Source organism: Mastacembelus armatus, chromosome 12 (genome assembly GCF_900324485.2).
Source record: "Mastacembelus armatus chromosome 12, fMasArm1.2, whole genome shotgun sequence".
Lineage (NCBI taxonomy): Eukaryota > Metazoa > Chordata > Actinopteri > Synbranchiformes > Mastacembelidae > Mastacembelus > Mastacembelus armatus.
The window spans coordinates 3,590,237-3,614,903 of record NC_046644.1 but is presented as its reverse complement, the minus strand read 5'-3'; the positions used below and the strand labels follow the sequence as shown (position 1 = coordinate 3,614,903).

The 24,667-nt window shown below is 39.3% G+C and overlaps 1 protein-coding gene across 2 annotated transcripts in view; it reads right to left on the bottom strand.

Moving 5' to 3' along the window:
• Positions 1-24,667, bottom strand: part of slc12a2 (solute carrier family 12 member 2) — a 71,133-nt gene that overhangs the window by 17,550 nt on the left and 28,916 nt on the right. For both annotated transcript variants that reach the window (XM_026296683.1, XM_026296684.1), the window contains exons 5-20: positions 21,339-21,478; positions 20,199-20,309; positions 19,894-20,002; positions 19,633-19,757; positions 17,504-17,588; positions 17,252-17,412; positions 17,043-17,150; positions 16,738-16,861; positions 16,361-16,462; positions 13,364-13,519; positions 11,369-11,468; positions 10,648-10,759; positions 8,722-8,862; positions 3,933-4,039; positions 1,719-1,798; positions 411-554 (exon numbers count right to left, since the gene is read on the bottom strand). In XM_026296683.1, the coding sequence (XP_026152468.1) occupies positions 411-554; positions 1,719-1,798; positions 3,933-4,039; positions 8,722-8,862; positions 10,648-10,759; positions 11,369-11,468; positions 13,364-13,519; positions 16,361-16,462; positions 16,738-16,861; positions 17,043-17,150; positions 17,252-17,412; positions 17,504-17,588; positions 19,633-19,757; positions 19,894-20,002; positions 20,199-20,309; positions 21,339-21,478 (1,905 nt within the window). The remainder of the gene's footprint in view (positions 1-410; positions 555-1,718; positions 1,799-3,932; positions 4,040-8,721; positions 8,863-10,647; positions 10,760-11,368; positions 11,469-13,363; positions 13,520-16,360; positions 16,463-16,737; positions 16,862-17,042; positions 17,151-17,251; positions 17,413-17,503; positions 17,589-19,632; positions 19,758-19,893; positions 20,003-20,198; positions 20,310-21,338; positions 21,479-24,667) is intronic.

Genomic DNA, 24,667 nt, shown 5'->3' with positions numbered 1-24,667 from the left:
CACACGGGGGATTTGTGGTCTAACAAACTGGCCAGAGTGGCATAAATGGAGTAATGAATCCCTGATGTGACTTCCTGTGTCAGATATTACTGACATTGCGAGGACCACACCTCTTTACAGACACACAAACACATATATAACAATGGGGACTTGGCCTTCCTCATGCTGATAATGGCCTGATGCTGTTAATGGTATGTGATGCTGATGCTGTTAATGGTTGCTGTGAATAGTGCTAAACTAATTTCTTGGATGATAACCCTTCCTTTGTCATAACTGAACTATCATGCCACTGCCGTGGGTTTCCTGGGCATCAAAGTAAACAACAACTGTCTTTTAAGGTTTGCTTATTAGGTAAAGTGGAAATATAAAAAGGTAAATGTGTTGAACAGTGCATTCTGCAGTGGGCTGACCTTTCTGTATTGCCGGACTGTTCTGGAGGCTGGTGGCTTTGGAGGACAGCTTGGATGAATCAGCGTCAGAGTCTTTGCTGGTGTCTATGGACACAATTATATCTTTCATCCCTGAGGACTTCTCCTGGGAGGAGAGCAACTCATCTGGGAGGACAGGAGATAAGAATACATATGGGAAGAAAAGTGAAGGGAAAAGAGAAAATAAGACACAGAGATTAGAAGTTAGAAGAAGAAGAATATAAAAAAACAAAAACAAATGGAGAGAGCAAATCAAACTTTAGAGTTAAGCAGTGTTCAGTGAACACAGAGAGTGCACACTACACTCCAAGGTTATAACTGCAATTTATGAGATAAGATAAACTAAGCATAGCTAAGCTAAGCTTTTTTGTTAATAACTGGTACCCTTAAAACTGGGATAATACTGGTAAGACTGGACTGTTAATTTGTTTGCTTTATTATAATATTTTAGTACAAGTCTACTTAAATTTCACTTTGGGGATTAATAAAGAGTCTGTCCATTGGGTTTACACAATCTTTACACTTATGTGGTCAGATAATCAGTGATCCAGTAAAATGTTTACAATTCTCAGGTCAATTGACATAGTAACTTGTGCATCTCACTGAGCAGACAGACTTCTGTTTTATCTAATGTCAATCCACACTGACTCTAAGACATGGACATGAGGCCCATGTCACCCTTAACCTCTGCGTTTTTTGGCTTCGTGTCTAGATCTCTACTGGTGAATTTAGTGAATTTCTAAAGACAGCTATAGCCTATACTGAACATCCATCATTTTTGGCACTGCAGCAAGAGTGAAAGTCGTGCTTGATGTGAGGAATCTGAGAGTCCATCAGCTTTTAGGAGATCAGTCCAGCTAATATCTGGCCCATGTCCCTCAGATAATTGTGTTTTTATATGCAGCTCACCATGTTATTGTTTAGCAATATTCAAGTGCATGTCTAAAAGCATGTTGCTTCATTGGGGTTAATTCGTTAATCACTTTTGCTTTCAGTTTGAAATTCTAGTAAACAAGTACCTTTTTGATGTAATAATTTTTAAGATGTTTAAATGTCATCACACACAAAAAGAGAAAAGTTTTTTTAGTATATGTGTAGCAGACTCAAATTCATATTTTGACAATAAAACATAAAAATCTGATTAACTGATTAATTGGAAACATAATCAGCCAATTAAAATATTTGTTTGTTGCAGCCTTAATGTCATATCCGTTTCAGATAGACATCACAATATATGTACATACTTGGATACGTTGGAACCCATGATGTGTGTGTATGTATGTTTAATACCTTGTCCTTGTATATGGGACACATCCAGTCCCTCTTTCAGTCGCAAAATAACAGCACCAAACTGGAAGTCAAAGGCATCGCTAAAAGGTAAAAACACATAAGTAAAAAACTCACATTAGCAGTGGACAGAGCATGCTCATTAGACTAAACGGCTACAAAAACATGCAAGGAAGAGAAACAAGCAATGATGAGCAAACTACAGACAACAAATGCCATGTTCAAACATGCCTGCAGTTTGAACCTTGTAGAATGTATGCCATAGCTACTTATGAATACAAGGTAATGGGCACATTGCTGAGAGTATTAGCTGTGATTTAAACCATCACTGACCTTCAGCTGTAATGCCATAATCCGCAGTTTACAATGAGTCACGGTCTCGTGACTGATACAGGATTCGGCAGGACAAATGCTGTATTCCTGCATTTACCCAAATACATAAAGTGGGTGTTGTAGTAACACCTTGCATTGGACAGTATATTTTTGAGGAATACTTTCTAGACTTTCATAATTAATACATTTTAGCATTTAGCTATAGCAGTTACTGTGCCCTGGAGCGCTGACCCTCATGGGAACTGAGGGCCGCATGCATTTGGGGTTTAAAACTGGGTGTAGGCTACACCTAGATTACCACATAACCCAGTGACCCACGTTAATATCTAACTTTAAAGCCTTTAATGCCCTTGCTTTAATTATGTATTGTGTATATATTCCTAAATAAATGTTTGCTCAATTAAGATACCACAAACTAGTTTTTGTACTAGGGCCCCCTAAAAGGGTAATCTGGCATTGGTTCTATGTCTTTGCACACTATGACAAGAGATGCTTCATATTTAAGAATATAGCTTCTTCTAACAATCTTAATAACACAACTGGTTATGTTTACAGTAATTATAGTCCAATTACACTTGACATTAATAGAAATTACCAAAATGAACTAAAATTAAGCCAAGGACATTCTGCTGTGTTTGGTTATAGAGCTGTATTACAGTTGCAATAGCTGTAACAGCAACACAGTGAAAATAATACCTATTCTACTTGATTTTACCATGAATATCAAATAGATTGGTTATGCTTTATATACACAGTGGACTTAGGGGATATTTACTAAGGTTTTCCAGCTCATTTTGGTGCTTAATTGGGTGTGTTCTTATTTACTAAGGAACTGCAATAATGTTTTGCAAAAAGAAAAAACACTACTGGAGGTTTTGCAATTACTCTCAAATATTATGTTTTTAAAGTTGTTTTTCATTCAAGAATATTTAAAGCAGGAGAAAGCAGGTTTAAAATTTGAGGCTCTGCTCCAAGCACAGTAGCTGTTACTCATTTGAGACCTGGCATCAAGAACACATGTGAAAGACAATTACAGGCTTTGAAGTTATACCACTTTCTTCTATGCTCCATCACAGTCCACGCATGCACAATAGAGGCAGCAGTATACAGTATTAAATTAACACTGCTGCAGCTGCTTCTTCTCCTTCTTGAGTTATCAAACAACAACAGTTCTAAGTTTAGGTAAATATCTAAAAGGATGTATCATTCCTCCTTTTTCGCGTGTATCTTCCTAAAAAAATGGCAATTTACAGTTGTTTAATGGACTTAATGGTTAAGGCCAGGCCACCAGATTTGCTTACAACAGTTTTTTGGAGAAGGTAATATATACATACATTAGTTTACAATAACACCACTGAATCATTACAAATGTGTATATTCTTTTTCTTTGTCGATGTCTGTAGTGTTACAGAGAGCCAGAGTGTATATTGTGTTAATGACAGGTTCAGTACTTAACTTGAACATGAAATTTAACAGATTTTACCAACTTGAAAACCAGATTCAAATTAGGAGCAGCTATCAGAACCCACACTAATGTTGCCTACGGCCTAGTTGTGTGTGGTCTTCTTTGTGCATGTCTGACTATAATGCCTCATATTATTTTACTACCATTCATGGCCAGAGGTGAATAAAATCAGGGGTCTAGGGAGAAAAAACTAATTTATACAATATCTCTCAGTAAATATGCTTCTCTGTACTTTATGCTGCTTCCCCGAAACTTAAGTGTTATGAAATTAGCTTGCCATATGAATGCACTAGAAAATATTAACATGATAGCATGTGAAAAAAGTTAACAGTTTATGTTATTACGTAAGTTGCAACATCCGACTAACTGTTTCCATTTAGGCTTTAAAATCTGTGTTCTCTCAGAGGAACTCTACTTACTGGATCATGCTGATGTAAGTCTCCACATTCATCATGTCTCCATCCCTCCAATCATTCTTGAAGCCCAGCACCAGGGTGTTTGGCTTGAGGCGACCTAGGCCAGCAGCCTTGAAATGCAGTGATGGAATTAACAATCAAATAAATTCACACCGGCCAGCCTAAATTTCTTATTAGGCTGGCTATTTTCCTAGAAGATGAAAAAAATGAAGATATAATCGATGTACTAGTATCACTGTTAGCAGATTAGCTTTATTCACTTCCAGTTTTAACACTTGAGAGAGAAAATTTGGCAACTCTGATTAAAAACATCCCTGGTTAAGGAATAAGCGGGTATAGAAAATGGATGAATGGATGATTATAAAGACAAGAACAAGAACGATAATAATAATAATAGCAATAATAATAATAATAATTTATTAAGGCACTGAAACACACTTTACATAAACACCACCAATAAGACAATGAAAACAGCTATGCTTAAATCGATAAGGACAAAACAATTGTAAGTAATATGTATAAAAGAATAAGGGGGGATTGGACAAATTACAAGTTAAATGAAATTTAACTTAGATCTGATTGCTCTTTTGGGTGTTAATTATGGGAGGGCTTCCTTATGATGGTGTACAGTGAGTTTAATAGTGTGGGGTCAACAAGCACTGTTGCCCCAGGTTCAACACTTGGTCATCTGGGGCACCATTAAGAGGTTTGAGGAGGCAGAGCGGAGTGGGTGCAGGGGTGGGGTGACAAAAGTCAGAAAAATAGGTGGGCAGCAGGGTGTGAAAGTCTTTGTAGATAGGAAGCAGGTTTTTGAAGTGACTTTGCTGAGTAATAAGGAACCAGCTGTGTAGCCTGGGGTGTGTTTGTGGGATGATGAATGAGTGAATATGCAGGGAACAGTTCATTAAATAAAAAACTGCTGACAACGTACAGATTTCTGATGATGCTTCCGAGGGGGAAAAATTAGAGGATGAAAAGGAGGAAGCCAAGCACTGAACCTTAGGAGACTCTTTCACAGAGGAGGTGCATCCTTCCACAGATCATGGCCTGTTGGATTTCTATTTTTAAGGTCGAAACGTTTTCTCTACTCATCCGAGTAGCTTCTTCAGTGAGAAGACTGAAGAAGCTACTCGGGTGAGTAGAAAAACATTTTGACGTAAAAAAAAGAAGTCCAGTTGCCTTAATTCAACCTCTAGATAACTTCACCTGGACGACTGAGAATCTCTACAGACATTCTACAACAGAGGAGGTGCAGCTGTTGACGGTGATAAAATGTTACCTATCAGAGAAATCTTTACCATAAAAGAGCAGTGTCTGTGATGTTAAGAGTTAGTTGCAGATGGGACAGGGGAATGGAGTGACTGATGGTGTCAAATGCTGCAAGCAAGATGAAGGTGTTGAGGTAGCCACAGACAGAAAAATGCAGGAAGTCATTGGTCAAAGGGGTTTCAGTGCTATGTATTAGGCGGAATAGTTCAAAAAGATTATTAATCAGCAAGTGGGCCTTGAGCTGAATTGCCACCAATTCCAGCAGTTTATATAGAAAGGGAAGGTAAAAGATGGTTCTGAAGTTAGAGAGGGAATCCATTACCCTTTTAACTTAATGTTTCTTTTGAATTGGGGTTACCGAAGACAGTGCAAGGGGGGCATATAACCAGAGTTCAGAGAGGGGGTGATAGCAGCAGATGGTGAGAAGGCAGGCTTTAGAGTGTGGAAGGATGAGATCCAGAGGCCAGGGGATGTTTTAATTCTCACTTTTGTGAGTACTATTTCACAGGTGCCTGCCCATTTAATTTCTCACTACAAGAACAGCACACCAAGAGACAAACTTTTTAAAGTTCTTAAACACGAGAGCAGACCCACCAAGGCTGGAGACTGAACAATACTGGAAAAACATATGGGAGAGGGAGGCATCACATAACACCAATGCCCAGTGGCTGGCAGACCTGAGAGCAGACCACAGCAACCTCCCTGAACAGGAACCAGTAACCATCGCAACTGCAGATATCCGAGAAAGGGTCTCAAACATGAAGAACTGGACAGCACCGGGGCCTGACATGATCCACACCTACTGGCTAAAGAAGCTAACTGCCCTCCATGAGTGCCTGGTAGCTCAAATGAACCAGCTGCTAATGGATGGGACTCACCCAGAGTGGCTAACTGAAGGCAGGACATTCCTGATCCTGAAGGACCCCCAAAAGGGAGCAGTCCCATCCAACTACCGTCCGATAACCTGCCTCTGCACAACATGGAAGCTCCTGTCGGGTATCATAGCGGCTAAGATGAGTAAGCACATGGCTCAATACATGAGCGGGGCCCAGAAAGGAATGGGTAAGGACACCAGGGGAGCAAAACATCAACTACTGGTGGATAAAGCGGTCGCTCGAGACTGTAAGACCAGGCAGACCAACCTGTGCACCGCCTGGATTGACTACAAGAAAGCCTACGACTCAATGCCTCACACATGGATCCTGGAATGCCTGGAGCTGTACAACATCAATAGGACCCTAAGAACCTTCATAAGGAACTCAATGGGACTGTGGAATACAACCCTAGTAGCCAACCTCAAGCCGATAGCACAAGTCTCCATCAAGTGCGGCATCTACCAAGGAGATGCTCTGTCCCTGCTACTGTTCTGCATAGGCCTGAACCCCCTCAGCCAGATCATCACTAAGACTGGCTTCGGATACCGACTGCGAAATGGGGCAACCATCAGCCACCTCCTGTACATGGATGACATCAAGCTGTATGCCAGGACTGAGCGAGACATCGACTCACTGATCCACACCATCAGGATATACAGCAACGACATTGGAATGTCATTCGGACTGGACAAGTGTGGTCGAATGATAACAAAGAGAGGGAAGGTTGTCAGGACTGAAGGAGTTGAACTCCCCAGAAAGCAGCATAGAGGATGTTGAGGGGAGCTACAAGTACCTTGGAATCCCACAGGCAAATGGGAACCAAGAAGAAGCCGCAAGGAAAGCAGCCACAGCCAAATACCTACAGAGAGTAAGGCAAGTCCTAAGAAGTCAGCTAAATGGGAAGAACAAGGTCCAAGCCATCAACACCTACGCCCTGCCGGTCATCAGATACCCCGCTGGCATAATAAGCTGGCCAAAAGAGGACATAGAAGCCACCGATGTCAAGACAAGGAAGCTCTTCACAATGCATGGAGAACTTCACCCCAAATCCAGCATCCTGAGACTGTACGCTAAGAGGAAGGAAGGAGGCCGGGGACTGGTGAGCGTCAGAGCCACCATCCAAGAAGAAACGGCCAAGATCCATGAGTACATCAGGAAGATGGCCCCAAGCGATGGAATACTTAGTGAATATCTCAGGCAACAGAAGCCCGATGAAGAGGAAGAAGAGCAAGAACCATCATGGCAGGACAAACCCCTGCATGGCATGTACCACCGACAGATACAAGAAGTGGCTGATATCGAAAAGTCCTACCGGTGGCTGGAAAAAGCTGGACTGAAAGACAGCACAGAGGCACTAATCGTAGCGGCACAAGAACAGGTCCTGAGCACAAGATCGATAGAGGCCGGGGTCTACCACACCAGGCAGGACCCCAGGTGCAGGCTGTGCAAAGATGCCCCTGAGACAATCCAGCACATAACAGCAGGTTGTAAGATGCTAGCAGGCAGAGCGTACATGGAACACCACAACCAAGTGGCCGGCATAGTGTACAGGAACATCTGTGCCGAGTATGGGCTAGAGGTCCCAAGGTCAAAATGGGACACACCTCCAAAAGTGAGGGAGAATGACCAAGCTAAGATCCTGTGGGACTTCCAGATACAGACCGACAAACAGGTGATGGCTAACCAACCGGACATAGTAGTGGTGGACAAACAGCAGAAGAAAGCCGTAGTGGTAGATGTAGCGATCCCAAGTGACAGCAACATCAGAAAGAAGGAACACGAGAAGCTGGAGAAATACCAAGGGCTTAAAGAAGAGCTAGAAAGGATGTGGAAGGTGAAGGCAACAGTGGTCCCCATGGTAATCGGCACCCTCGGGGCTGTGACCCCCAAACTGGGAGAGTGGCTCCAACAGATTCCAGGAACAACAGAGATCTCAGTCCAGAAGTGCTAGGAACAGCTAAGATACTGCGAAGAACCCTGAAACTCCCAGGCCTCTGGTAGAGGACCCGAGATTGAGGAAGACACACACCACCCATAGGGGTGAGATGGGAAATTTTTTTTTTTAATATCCATATATATATATATATATATATATATATATATATTCATCCATTATCTATACCCACTTATTCCTTAACCAGGGTCCCAGGGATCTACTGGAGCCTATCCCAGCTCTCTTTGGGTGAAATGCAGGGGTACACCCTGGACAGGTCTCCAGTCCATCACAGGGCCACATAGAGACAAACAACCACTCACTCCTCACAGAGAGAACATGCAAACTCCACACAGAAAGGCCCCTGACAGGTTTCAAACCAGGAACCTTCTTGCTGTAAGGCAACATTGTTAACCACTAATCCACCGTGCTGCCCTAGTTTTCCTATTTCTTTTTTCTTCTGTTGACTGGAAACAATGACAAATGTGCTATTAGAAACTCATGCCCATTAACACCAAACAAATCACAGCAGAGTGAGTCAAGATTGCTGGCTGTTGCCACTTACTGTGCAAGATGCCTGCATAATGCTTCTTGGGAGTTAATCTCTGCACGTAGATGGCAGTCTCAGTGTAGTTCTTGTAAATAGCAGCTGCTGTTTACTCAGTACTATTATCTAGAGCAACACACCACCATTATAGAAGTTGCATTTCCTTACCTGGAGTAGGTACTGTGTGCCCTGCCTCATGTCCTCAGCAAACACTGAAGCGTAGAAGGCTTTGGTCTCATTCTTCAGCAGCCAGCGCTGGTACCGGGACTGTTCTGTGGCCAGATCTTTGAAGTTTGGCCTTCTGGAGCCCTGGGGAGGCACACACACATTTACACAGCAAATATAACAAATTCCACAACCTTGCATTTAGCATGCTAGAATTTCACATTTCCAAGGTCAGATGTCGCAACATTCTCAATTTAATATGATTTTGATGACAGATAGAAGAATTCAACCTGTAGAACAAAATCCTACTTTTTTCAGGGCATCTGTTTATTTCTGGAAAAAGAGAGAGTTCTCAGAGCTGTTCTTTAGACAGGAAACTAATGCCATTAGCTGTGAATGTTTACACCATTTAATTTGTGCTGAGCTCTTTCGTAATAGTAATGGAAGAAATAGAAGCAGGCAGGTGGGCAAACCAGGGGCCACTTGTGTAAGGCGGAGTGTTCCACAGTGCTAGTTATTGGACTACACAAAGGTTGCATTCACAGAATCAAAATGGCCTTTTATTGTGAAGAGGTTATGCCTGGCAGGGGACTTGTTGAAGGCTTTTTACACTGTGTATACAGGAATGGAAAAAACACATCAACTATATCCCCACTGTGGCCTACTGATGTCCTCATGTATGAGGGTTAAGGTTAAGAGAATTACACTATACCAGAGGAATGACAGCTAAAGAGATGATGAGCTTCAGATTGATAAAAATGTATTTATAAATTATTAGATTTAAAAAAAAATGCAACTTACAATGGAGTTGAAAAAAGTGTATACCTCTTTTCCACTAAAGCAGTTCTTTGTGTCCAAAAAACTAAGCTCTAACTAGACCAACTCTGCTGGTCTAGAAGTAAGAACTGTTTACGTCAGGAGCTGGGAGTGGGAGTGGAATTACTGCAACCAGCAAGATCAAGCAAGACCATGGTTGGATGCCAATATTAGTGTGCCAGATCCAAATAGAATTTTTATTTTTTTCTAAATGTTTAATTTGAAAAAAATATTAAAACTGTAACAAATGTTAAAATTATTTGCAGAGGAAATTAAATACTGTCCTATGGTAGTGTAGGTATTATTTACACTAGCTTCTTCACCTACGCACCAACCTCACGGTTCAGTTAGCCTCTGTGTTACATGGTTACGGGTATCACACTGGAGAAACGCATTTATAATCACTCTTAGAAAATTGCTGTGCCACCATTACAATTTAGATGCCAGATGCAGCAGAGCTTGTTCGACTGGGACATATACAGTGATTTATTTACTTGGAGCTGTGGTGGCTCTGTAGCCTTTTGAAGACCAAACTAGTTGTTAGGCGGTTAGGAAAACCAGTTCTGAACTGGCTCAGACAGCTCCAAACTACCAGTTTGTTTGTGTTGGTTGAAAAAGGTTAAAAGAGGAATTCCAATTATAGTTTGATTAGTTCCAATTCAGACAGACATCCCTAATGACTAGATTAATTACTGCTAACTATATGACACTGAGACAACATCTTAATCTAGAGTCCACCTGAAAGCTTCTTTTCTAAAACATCTGTAGTATTTAATTAAATGCTTTCCTAAATGATATCTTAAAATGAGCATTTATTTGTCCCACAATGGGGAAATTTGCAATGTTACAGCAGCAAAGGGTACAACACAACATAAAAATAGCAGCAATGAAAGATGAAAGAGACAATAAAACTATAAAGACAGGAAGTATTGCACTCTGGTCTAGTTAATATTTACAGTTTATACAGTCTTTGGGTAAATCATTTTCTTTTTTCTTTTTATTGGGTGAATATTTGTCTGACCTGGGAAGATCATGAGTCTTCAGGGCCATGTTTTTAGAACATCCTTAATATCTACAAAGGACAAAAGATCAAACAACAAAGTATCTGCTCACCGTGCGAATATGACCACAGATCATTAGGCCTACATTCTTGGTGAAGCTGTGGACTAGGTCCAGAAGAGCTGGCCTAGAGTTGGGGAAACCCGTCATCACCAAACACTGAGGTCTACAGTCAACACAGATTCAAAAGAAAAAGCTGTCAGAATCAGTGTCAGTTTTGTTGCTGAGACATTTAGAGCATTGCTAGCATTTAAATCTACAACAACATTTCTTTTGACCTTCACAATGGCCTCTAGTCATCTTAGCACAGACCAATACAACAGCAGAGTAGCGCACATCAAAGCAAATATGTTAAGCACCAGGGACTTAATAAGGGCAGTGAGAAGAGACAAGCTGGAGCTAAGACTAGTACAGAAGTCATTCTGAAGACACCTTTTAATCTCTTGCTTTGCTTGCTGCCATAGAAACAATCCAAGGGCAAATTACCAGTAATACATTCTCAAAAAAGTTCAGGTTTAGGTTAAGTTTATGGTCATACCTGTAAGCTATCACATGACAGTCATTTTTACATAAAAGTCCATTAGCGTGCGTCACTTACCACCAAACAAATATTATAAACAGGCTACTCCATGCCAATATGGTGTGATAGTAACTACAGTGTGTGTCAGTATTACTGTAGAGGCAAAAGATGACTCAATCTTCTTTAGACACAATGCCTACTTCAGTTTTAATGACAGGCGTGTTTAGTTAGATATGGTGCTTCTTTGTTTGGTACCTGAAGTTCTTGATGTGGTCCTCCACTCCACTGAGGTGCAGAGTGTGGGTAAGGGCCTGGTGGTAGGTCAGAGCCTGGGTCGATGAGCCCCAGTTAACATCTGGAGGGGAGGACACATGCAGGCAAAAACACAATGTAATTAGAAGAGTATTTATGGGTCATCCTGCCGGGCCAAAGCCTGTCTGACCCATGTGGTGTTACAGGCATCGGGAAGGCCTGCTATGTGTGTGTAGCTGCATGTCAAACTGAGTGTACACACAGGTGTGTGTTGAGAGTTGCACAGCCAACTTTGTGTTTGTTGACTCCTCTCCAAACATAGTGTTTATGGTTAGAACCATAAAGTTCAATTTTGGCATCAGCACTCCAGCATTTCAAAAAATTCTGAGGCTTGTTTAGGTGCTATTTGTCATATTTGAAGTGGGTTGTTTTGTGCCTTTTGTCCCACAATGGCTTTTTATTGGCAAATCAACCATGCAGTTCATTTTGGTTCAAGTACCTGCTTATTGTGCATCTTGAAACAGTCATACGGATTATTTGCAGAGCAGCCTTTCAGCTGATGTTGCTTGGAGGGTTTTCTTTGCATTTCTACAAATTTTCCTGGCAATGATGTCAGATTTTCTTCTTCCTGACTGGCTTGTTATCAACAAGCACCTTCATTTTTCATTTAAAAAAAAAATTAGAGTACTACAATATGGTACTGCATCAACTCTTCAATGCTTTTCTTGCAGGTCATTTGACAGTTCTTTTGTGTTCCCCATGCCAGTGTAGCGAAAAAAAAAACAACTGACTATACATGGCCACTGTTTACAATTAGACAAGTCACAGGTGTGGAAACATATTCTTAATAGCCATTTAAACTTGTGCATGTATATTATCAGCCCAAACATACGAAGGTATGCAAACCTTTGAACAGGGCCACCTGTAAGATTTCAGTTATCTTACAGGTGGCCCCAGTTATATTATGTTTAAAAAAGTAAATGTGAAGATAAATGGATTCATTTGACCACCATGCTTAAATAAAATAAAGGCTTTCTGCACAATCGGTCACCAAAAATGGACAATATTTTGCCTGGGGTATATAACCTCATGAAATAAACTCACTACTTTTGCTTGATGTTTTTGTTCTAAAATCTAAAATTAGTTTGTATCATGTATCACGTGTATATTGTATATGCATCTTTATTTTAAATTTATTTTCATTTTATGCAGCACATTAGAGTGACACAAAATAACACATGGAATATTAAATGTTAGTCAATAATCTATGTTTTTGTTGTTTTCTACAAATCCCAGATAACGTGTAATAAGAAATGAGGGTATGAATCCAGAAACCAGTTTAGCTTATTAGCCAGTGCCCTAGACTGCAATTATTGTCAAAAAAACTATTTAACTCAGATCACAAAAGTGGTTGCACTGTTTTACATATTTCTTTCTCACAAATACATAGCCTACACCTTTTTTCAAAAAAGACTTTAGAATGCTAAAACTGGCCATTAGGTTGTAAAGTGTCTTAAGTAAGGAACAGATCTTGGTTCCGTTTGGACTACTCCACCATCTAAACCTAAAACATAACAGCGTCCGTACCCTGCGTATTCCCTAAGAAAGAATCATTTCACCCAGTGCAGCGTTGATGCTCGCTGGTGTGTTTTTTAGTAGTTTTTGGACAACAATAGAGGTCTACGACATAAATCAATGGGCTATCCTAGGTTCTGGATTTACACGTACTATGGTGAGTACACCACCACTGTTTGTTGTAATCCCTGCATGGAATGTATGGGTGAAAAATAACAAAACCATACAAAGTCTATCTTAATAATTAATTAATATGATTTTTGTCAATTTCACACACATATGGTTTCTAATTTTACTATTTAAAAAAAAAAAAAAATTCTGATGGTATAAATGTTTGCACCCAAGTGGCTATAAACAGGAAATTGGCTATTTAAATACTAATAACTAGCAGTAACACTAGTAATACTTTATAAAATAACTCACCTGGCTTCTTGTAGCTGACGTATATATAGAGACCCAGAACAATGACATTGGTGAGGAGAGCAGCCCACCAGTTGATGACAAACATCACCACACAGCACAGTATGGCTCCAGCAAGGGAAACCCACATGTTGTAGTATTTGAAGCTGGGCCGCCACCCTACAGCACGAAAGAATGCAAGTCACAAAAAGCTAGGGTATTTTGAAAACAAACTCAGAGTGCTAGTCACATACTTAATGAGAATTGCAATGTTTCCAACAGAATTATCATGACAAACAAAGACAACAATCTTCATGTTAAGGTTGAAGAGAAGGCCAATCTTTCAAAGATATAACTGCACAAAATTATTTCAAACCTGAAATTCAAATGACTAAAAATCTGGAGGAGCCATGGCCATCCTTTATCAAAGAAAACACTTTCATCAACATTGTTTTAACATATTAAATGTTGCTGTTAAAGAACATAGACAAAGTTGAAGCTGCGTACAGTGTTTTTGTTAAAGAATGGGAGTTAGCAGCCTGTTAGACTGAAGAGCAGCTATTATGTACAATATCTACTTATTGATACCAAGAAAACTACTATAGCTGGATTTTAGTGATGGGATACAGTTGGACTGTGGGTAATTACACATTACTCTAAAGCAAGCCAGAGGACATAAAGGGTACATTGATGGTGCAATTTCCCTCAGCCCCATGCACATCTGTTCCCAAGAGTGAGGGAGAGATTGGTCCTTAAGAGGCCACAATATTGGATTTATACTTCAGTGTTACTCCTACCATTCATGCACCCCATGTACCATTTAAGTCCATGTATTTGTATGACCTGCCTGAAGGAATTAGAAGGAGATGAACAATTTGTACCTTGAGTTCTGCTAGAGCTTGGGTATTGAAGGGGGAAAAAGCACAGAGCTTTATAAAATTAAAATGTAAAAAGTCAACTGTGTGCATTTCAGTGTTTCAGCAACAGCATTCATTAGACAGTCTAAAGGGTCAGTTCACATAAATTGCAAAAAAAAAAAAAAAAGGTTCAAATTGTTTTGTCACCTATTAGTGATATCCGACTGGGTTTTTTGCCCAGGTTTAGATGTATCTATGTCTAACACTTCCACCTCCACCTCAGTATAACAGGTGTTAATGAAATCTCATTTCCATGTTTCCAATACTCTGGCTGATACAACACTCAACAGGAATTTACTGAATGTAACTCTAGCATTGAATGTCCTTAATAAATTCAAATGCTTCCAGAAAACTTATCGACTCTAGATTCAATATCTGCAGGTAAATTAGTTAATAAATAAATAAACCTCAACGTTTGACTTTTGGGCTTTTTTGTTAGGAGAAGCCTGCTAATGTTACCTTGTGTATTTTGCATTTTTCATTTTTTTTTTCAATTCACTTCATAATATCTTACTAATAGGTAAAACAATAAGAATATATCAGACTATGTCATACAGGAATAAGGATGTGACGAATAACTAAACTTTACTTTTGACACGTCACAATCCACTTGTATCGATCCATCCATCTATGTATTTCTGTCTGTTTTTATAAATTAATTCTCACATTACTGTATTTAATGCTTGTACTATCAAAGTGAAAGTCACAGAATTTGATTTAATTTGAGGTTTATAAATAGATTTTTGGAAATGTCAACATTTTTCTCCCCAAAGAGTTCACAAAATAATCAACATATTAAAACAGTTCCATGACAACAGAGCAAAATCCATCTGCAAATGAAACCCATGTGACAGTGTTAAAGATTGCTTTATCATTTATCTGAAAACCAGTCTGATTTTTAATATATAAAACTTGTATTCATGTGTGAGTATGGTATTTTAGCAAGTTTAATGACTAGGCATAGGTATTTTGGATATTTGCTGTATAGATGTATGGTTCAATAATTTAATTTAATTGAACCACTATTTTTACAAGGTATCTATGAAATATCACCATAACTCTCAGGCTTATGGCCCCCAAAAATCAGTTGACCAGCTACCTGAGTAAATCTCCACAAATCTCAGATTAAGTTTGGTGAACTTTAACACACAAATTTACTTTAACTATTTTTACCAAGCGAAGAACCAGAGACTGTAAGGCAGGAAACGTCATCATAGACCATAGCAAATACATTTCTTCAAATAAACAAATTATCTGGATAGTGAGAGAGATAACTAGCTAGCTAACTGTTAGCCAGCAACTGTGACTGACAAGTGCAACTATGATCCCACCTGACTAGTGTGCGAGCAGCTACTGCAGCTTGCTGTAAGGGGTCACTACATCACCAAGCTTTCAGCACCACTTACGAAAAAGAACGAAATGTTCTGTACAACTACGGCATGAGCAGGGCATTACAGCCCACACCTTGCTTTGCCCTTAATAAAAATGTTATTAATATTTATGGCTAATTCCCAGAATATCATTTTTTTGTATTGTATTATGCTTACACATATTTCTTTTTATAGATACTTACCTATTTAAGCTATACACAAACCTACAATTAAAGCAGACTACATATTACCTTTTCTTGTTCTGGTGTTGTTTTGCTTTTGTTATTTTGATTAGTTCTATAACTGGCCACAGAACAACAGCTGAAAATTAACTATTGTCACTGTTACATTTATAGACGTTGTTAAATGTCTGTTTAAAAAAAAAAAAAAAAAAAAAAAAGCAAGTCATGTAAATGGTCATCAGTCTACTGCTTGTAGTAGACCTAGAACATACATATGAATTATACATTAGATGTTCTGTGGGCAGTATAATATGGCCTGTCAAACACCGGCACTAAGTCTATTTGTACAGCTCAGGCCATCCCTATGTGCTTCAATAACTCCTTTTGAAAGCCCACCATTTTCTAGAACAATTGCTGTTAAAGACCACATTTCTTGAGACTGAAAAACTTCTACTACTCCTATTATTTAGAACAATACATTTCTCTTGTGTTTTAGCTTCAGGCTATAACACCTTTTACTTATTGTATCCTGTCTCTGGGTTTTGAGCTTACCTGGAGAGTTAGCAAGTGAGGCATGGAACACAGAGAAGTTGATCAAGGCATAGGATGCCAAAAAAAAGTTGGAGATGATGGGAGCAATTGTGTTCAACTCAGCTGCAATAAGAATATAAATACAGTCAAACCATACAATTTCATGTTATCTGGACCATTCAACACAAGCCAAAATCAAGCAACTAAGCTCTAAAAATACCAAATGTCAACTGAGTCATGCTAGGAAGACACTGGGTCACCCAGTCCATTCATTGGATCATCAAACACTGCAATGTTCAACACTGTTCTGTAATGTCATACAACATTAAGCTTAACATTTTAGTCCATTATTTAAAGAACTACTCCACTTAGAGCAAATGACCAGTGTGCAGCCTTACCGATGAGGATGAACGCCAGAGCAATAACAAAGGTCAGAATGTAGCCACGGAGAGGCTCATTGTTCTTGCCATAGCCTTTGGCAAACAAGCCCAGGCCAGGGTAGATGTTGTCTTTACATAAAGCCTATGTATAAAAAAGTTGGAGATGATGAGGGCAATTGTGTTCAATTCAGCTGCAATAAAAACTAATAATATATAAAACATCATGACTTGTTAGAACTGCAACATGAACTACACTCCAAATCTAAAAATGAATTGCTCTTTGGTTATCAGTGTAACATGTTATAGCTTAGGAAGGATCTTACCTGAAAAACCTTAGGTGCACTGACTAAAGAGGCCAGAGCTGAAGACAGAGTGGCAGAAAAAATTCCAGCAGTGATGATAGGCCCAAAACCAGAAACCAGGCTCATGACCTGAACAGAAGATTAGATGAAATTTTATTGTTTGACTTTTGGACTCAATGATCTGAAATGTTCCTAATACTTTTCAGACTAGAGCTTGAGCTGCTTCATACCTGGAAGTCATTATGGAGTCCAAAGCGACAACCATCTTTTTCACTCTTACAGGTAGAGAAGTCATAGCCAAATTTGCAGGCAGCATCAGTACAATTCGTCAAGAACTGCGAATTGACTGTGTGATTCATATCTCCAGTTGCATCCCTCACAATACAGGCACCTATAAAAGAATTGTCTTAAGAAATCAGATCAACAGAAAAGCCAATTCTTAAAGGTAGAGAGAATATAATAAATAGCATATACTACTAAACCTGTTGAAACAGCAACACCCAGGTAGACTACTCCTGTGATCAATATGGCGAGCAGGGTTCCTCTGGGAATGGCAAGCTGTGGATCCTGCAACAAACAGCCAACACTGGCAATAACTACACAAACCTTTTAATTCTTCAAACCCCCTTAGTAATGATAATGATGATCCCCGTTATTTAAGATAATTTTATCAATCATCTGACTGCCACAGTTAAGCTCATCAGCTCAATCACTTGTTACTTTTTGCTATTGAAGTGTTAACAGGTCAAAACAGTAAATCAATTGAAGTACTTGAGCCCGGCCGATAAATCAGCATGCCGATATAATGGGCCAATATGAGCTATTTGCAGATAAATTGGTGTTTACAATGGCCAATAAATAATTTAAAAGAAATGGAGAATTGGTAGATGAACCTGAACTAAAGAAAGAGACCTGTGTTCAAAGTTTGCTGTGAACTGTGATTATTGTGTGTAGATCTTATGTTACGTTACTGTAATAATTTGGAAACTTTCTCTTGACTTCATGAGGAGAACCAGCTCTTTCACTTTTCACTGTTAAACTCTGCACAGAATAAATCATTAAATAAAAAAAATATATAAGCTACAGTCAGAAAACTGACTTTTGTGCCAGAAGTTCAGACATTTTGGCTGGAAACATTTTCTTGACATGTATCAAAGTATTGGCAGTTGTAGTTTGTACATATATAGGCTACACAGCAAAATCACCAGTGTTAACACTAAAATGTGTTTATTATATGTGTGAGAGAGTAGAAATATATAAACTGTCTTTTCTCACCTGAGTTAATTTAATACTGCATACTAATACAAATTTTGCTGTGTAGGGATGGAATTTTTAAGAGACTGTGTCAGTAATAATAGTCTCCATTGGAAACAAAACAGGAATGGAGGATTTCATTCATATTTAAATGCAGTGATCAAAAGGTTTTCACACCTTTCAGGTGGAAAATCATCTCCATGGCAATGCACCCTCCCCCTGTACATTTCTCTTGAATTGTTTGTTTTGGGGAATTTACTACAATTTATCATGAGTGAGACAAGACAGGAACATACAGACTGACAGAACATCTGCAGCTTGATTAAGTATTAGTATTATAAAATATCTCTGCATTACTTTTATTTTTGATAGCCAAAGGACATACACAAAGGATGAAATGTAAGCCATAAACATACACACAGCACAATATGTCCAATATGTAGAGCGGAGTAGTTCACGTCTATATGTGAACCACTTAAAATTAACACAAGAGCTGTGAGTGTGGCTCTAGAGTTTACAGTTAGGCTATTTTATTACAGAGGAGGCTATTTTGCTATTGTATGGGCCTAACGCATAATGTGCACATAATCTAGCACTTCTATCAGTAGAAATAGATTGTCTTAGTAGTACTGATTCTGAATTGATCAGTTTATTTTTAAGGAAGCGCAGATTAGCTTACAGCTTAGCTCACAGTAAAATCTTTTTGCAGATTCACCACTAAACATCCACTTAACATGCATGGCTAAGGATTTACTTTGTGAAAAAAAAAATAATACAAAATTTTTCTTCTCCAGGGTTTTTCCTGCCTGTCCTGCAACTGCTACCATGGAAATACTTTATGTGTCTTCATGTGAGGCACCAGATTACTCCATCTCTTTCAAACGATGCAAGCAAAGTTCTGCTCTCAAGGTGTACAAGCTAATAGGCTTTGAGACAATTGGTGGCAGGAAAGAGAACTGCACGTTGGATATGTTTAGCCTAGTGAAGGATTAAAACCACTACGTTCTGCAGATGGAACGCCCCTGCCAGGACACCGCAAACATACCACAGTATCACCATATTCACAGTATATGAATCGCTACAACTATGTGTGTCTCACAGAAAAAACATATTCCAGTATATGGGCATATTGGATGTTAAAATAATCAAATATCGGAATTGTTATGGGTCTTAAAAATGCTGTATTGGTTGGACTCTAGGAAACACTACTCATATCCCCCTGTAGAGAAGAATCTGCAAAGCCCACAAGTCTGCTTGCTTTGACAGCTTTGGTGAAATGTATTACATCAGAATAAACCCCTTAAGAAGCATTGTTTTGTTTTTAATGAGATTTTGTTAATAATTACAGATGACTTACAGCGAGATCTCCTGAAATGTTAGCACCAGCCAGAATACCAGTGGCTGCAGGGAAGAAGATGGCAAAAACGGAGAAAAATGTCTCCCTTCGGAAATCTGGACCCATGTTCTCCCACATGATTGACACTGACATGAAAATAAGAGTTTGATCACAGTTTGAACAAGCTTCCTGAGCACTGATAAAGCCACCAAGGCTACTGGGTTGTACAGATGTTAATTCTATCTTAATAGAAGTTTCACTTGAGAAATCAGGGTGTCATACCGTCATAGCCAAAGAAGCCCACAGGTTCCTTTAACTTAACAGGAATGAAGGTTCCAATGAAGAAATTGACAATGGCTGTAATGAGGACAACAAGCAAGAAGATCTGGGCCTGTGTAGAAGCAAATTAACCAATGAATTAGTCATCACTGATCTACTGAACAAACCAATTGGTATGAACCAATCACAGTGTCATGTGCCCTCAGTCTAAAAGGACTTTGGAGTCTGTTGTGGGATTATACACACTTCTAGGTTTTATGTAATTTATGTTAACTTTGTCACTTTATCATATCAAGTCCTGTTCATACCTTGGCCTCCCATTCCATTCCTGCCACAGAGATGCCTAGGAGGAGGATTACTGTGATGGTACCGATGATTCTGATATCGTTGGTTTGATCTGTCATGATTGCATCTACGCCCTGAGACACAATACAAGGAGTCATTAAATGGAATAATGAAATGCCAATGCCTATACTACAAACACTGCAGTTTTCTTCACAAAGTTACTTGGTATTACAAAACAGACAAAATTGTTGGTACCCTTCCACTAAAGAAAGAAAAACCCACAATGGTCACTGAAATAACTTGAAACTGATAAAAGTTATAATAAATCAAAACTTACTGGAAATTACCTAATGAAAATCAGACATTGCTTTTGAATTGTGGTTCAACAGAAGCATTTAAAAAACAAAGTAATGAAATTGGCCTGGACAAAAATGATGGTACCCCTAGAAAAGATGGTGAAACTAAAGTGGGTCCTATAATTAGCATCACAGCGGTCTTCAAATTTGTAATCAGTCAGTCAGCCTATTTAAAGGGTGAAAAATAGTCACTGTGCTGTTTTGGTACACCAAAATAATGACACCAATTAGCATTTAAAAAATATGTCTGTATAGACATTACTTTCTAAAATAAATGATCCAGTATGGACTCCAGCTTCCTCCCACTGTCCAAACAAATGCAGGTTTGGTTGACAGTTGATCCTAAATTGTCCACAGGTGGGGATGTCAATGTAACTGCTTGTCTTCTATTTAGCATCTCAGAGAGACTGGGGACCTGTCCTGGGTGTACCCTGTCTCTAGCACAGTTGGCTGGAATTGACTCAAATCTCCCCAACCCAGATACTGTATGGAGTTTGCATGCTGTATAAAAGACGGTCTATGCGTTGGCCTAGTGATTGGCGCTTTGTCATGTCAGCTAGGATTGATCCAGCCTTCCCCCAAACCTCTGAAGAATAAGTACAGTTAGCAAATTGATATAAGGAACAATGTTTATATTACTAAATTATTTTTCTACAGCTTCTCTTGGTTTACAGCACTAAGCTGCCTGTAGGTCATGGAAAACATGCTCAGATGTAGCCTGAAGAGCTGAAATGATTGAATTACACAATACAAGACATAGCAGTAATCACAGACTCTGTAAAAGCAGCACAAAGCATTGAGACTTACAGCAAGAAGTTCCACAACAGTTTCAGCAAAGCCCACCACATACATGGCTACAGCCACTGCATTGGCAAAGGCAAAGATCAGACCAATAGAGCCTCCAAACTCAGGCCCCAAACTCCTTGAAATTAAGTAATATGCTCCACCTGGAAATAAAAGCAAATGGACAAGATGTTAGTAACAGTTTACTGTTGCAAAAACATGGCACAAATCTGAAACTGTTATCGTTGATTTTGTATTCTTTTAGTGGTAATGATTAGACAGGAAAGAGAGACTGTCTATTGGCCAGTCATGACAGTGGGTGTAAATGTTGAAACACTGGTTGTGGAGAGTTACAGAAATGTTGAGAGATCCCCTTTAACTTCATGTCTTAAAGTTCTGGGGAAGTGATTTTCAAGGTCATCCAGCCATGCAACAAATGGCGTGGACTTTTCAATAGAGATGATTTATATATGGTCCCAAACAGTCCCCTATGCCCTCTACCAGTTCCCCAGCCTGACAAACTGTGGCTTCTCTGACAGGTAAACTGTGATCCGAGAAACAAAGCATGGGTCCATCCCCATCCCTGTGAGTTAGTCTCTGAGGATGATTAGTTGGATGGTATTGCAAAAATGTAAAAAACATAAACATGTGTTTGACCTTGAGTCTCAATAGGTCCACTGAAGAGGTTTTCACTGCTGGGTAGCACAGTCTTTCTGTAGCTTTGGACCTACATCAACGGGGCCAGCTGCCTTCTCACAGCACAATTTCTTTAACTCCAACATCACCCCTGTTACTGTGACAGATGTTGAAGCAAGCCCAGATGAGGGATGGGGCGTACCAGTGGTGGAGATGCACACGTGGAGGACAAAGACGAGGATGAGATGGAGGAGACTGAGGTAGAATGAGTGAGTATTGCTGTACAGACTGCGGCAGAAAGTACATTTGATGCAGTGTCAAATCTGTTTAAGATCTTTTTGAGCTCACTGGCTCTGTCCACAACACCCACTGGTGCCCCTAGTACCTAGCTGTTCGTTTTTGTAGCCAGTGAAGCTGTGTTTATGTTACTTCTAGCACCAAAAACCAGACTCAAGAGACAAGGGGACAGAGCCTTCTCTGCTGCAGCCCACAGACTGTTGAATAAACTGCCTCTTCAGGTCAGGCTAGCTCCTAGTCTACCCGTTTTTAAATCTCGGTTGAAAACATATTTATACTCAGCCTTCAAATCAGCATGCGTTTTTTTGCACTTTGGTGTTCTCTTATTTTTATAGTTTTGTTTTACTATTTTGTATTTATTTTATCTTATTATATGTACATTATATTGTATTATGTTGTTTTAAAGGTGCTATATGAATAAAGTTACAGTTACAGATGTGTTGAAGATTTTTCTTGGTTAGTTTTTTAGTCCTCCTAGACCTTCTTTAATCTCTTCAACTCATTTTGCATTTGAGCTTTTCTTTTGTCTCTCTTCAAATGTCTCCCTTTTCTGGTTAGGGATTACCTTGATGTCACTAGTTATCCATGGTTTGTTATTAGGTAAACAGTGCACAAACTTTTTAGATATAACAGTCTTTACAGAAGTTTATGTAATCTTCAATCTTTTATGTGTTTTCAGCCATACCAACAGTTAGCAGTGTCCAAGTTGGCCTACACTACGCATCATAGTTATTTTAGTTCCATATATCACTCTGCTCATCAGCTGTTCAAAACAGCAGGTCTGCATGACTATGCCACTTCTAGCATTTGGCTCTAGTCAGTAATGGTACATTCGCCTACGATAAAGCAGCTTACAATTACCAAGACAACTGGCCTAAGACTTCTGTACCACATAAAAAGATGCACTGTATTGTGGACCTATCTTGTTTATAGTACTGCAGCCGCATAAAGCACTTGATACTGTTGCCCCTCAGAAAAAGGAGGTATCGAATCAGAGGAGATTAGCTCCATGCTACATTTCATAAATCCACACCTTAAAGCAGACCTCACAAAAGCTGGAAAGGAAGTGGCAGTCCACAGGTTTAGAAAAATGTACCTAACCTGGAAAAGCAGCTTAATAACATACAAAAAAGTCTTGCGTCAAGCCAGAACTGCATACTATTCAACATTAGGAGATGAAAACAAAACCAACCCAGGGTTCTTTCCAGTACTATAGCCAGGTTGACAAAAAGCCACAGCTCCGTTGAGCCTAGCTATCTGTAACTTTATGACTATGAACAAATAAAATACCTATTGAAGATTACGTTTATCAGATTCTTTCTGCTGCTGCTAAAGAATGATCACCAACTATAGTAGCAACTAAAACATCTCTAAGAATCCATTTAGCTATCACTGAACTAAGCTGCTTTATCATAAACATGTCTCTTAGACCCCATCCTATCTAGACTGCTCAAAGAGCACATCACAGTACAGTACAGAGTACAGACCCAGCACTATTAAGAGTAACTCAAAAACTGTGGTGCCTGCAGTGTTTGCCATGGTTTTTATGGCCCCTCACAGCATATGACGTACCCAACTCAAAGTTAGAAAAACTAGAGAACATTTAGCACATACATGAGAAAGTGCTTGGGAGCTCTACGTTACCTAAGTAGTGTATGCCTGTATAGTAAGGGGATTTTAGAGTTCCAATAACAAATTTAACAGAGGAGTTTAAATGCACTGACACTAGACTGGAGATCATGTCTAGAGATGTGGCAGTGTGGAGCAAAGGACCAACAGTCAAAACAGGGAAGGAGTGGAATACAAAGGAGGCAGTTTTGCTGGCTTAGGCAGCTCCTAGACACAGGGATATTGTAGGGTCTGTACATTATGGTCACAGTGGCTTTGGTGTAAGTAATTACAGGTTACTTTGACTAAAGCATCAGTAGCTGACTGGTATAAAATGGTTGCTAAGGATATTAGTAGGCAGGAAGATGCTGCTTGATGTGCAAAGGCAGTCTCTCAGGCATAGCATGGTGAGTGGATGAACTGGTGTTATGACCCTGGGCCATTAATATCATTATTATTATTGTCAATGGTATTTTTATTTGTTTATTTTTTTTGTGGTTAACAGTTTCTCTCCTCCCCTAGCCTTAGTGTGTGTGTTTATATGCATGGATGGAGCAAATGAGTAGTGACTGGACCATTCGAATTTCCATTTTAACCTCCAGTTGAACGCGGCTGTCTTTCTCCACTTTTGTCACTCCCAACTAAACCAGCATTCTGTGTTGTCATGATTATACTTTGTGTTGTGCTTTTACTACTGTATTTTCTAGACTAGGTCACACTGGAATATTAGTTGCTTTTAGCAAAAACAGAAAAACAAAAATCAAACAAGAAGGTGCAGGAGGTCAAGCTGGGTGTGTCTGCCTTCTCTCTTG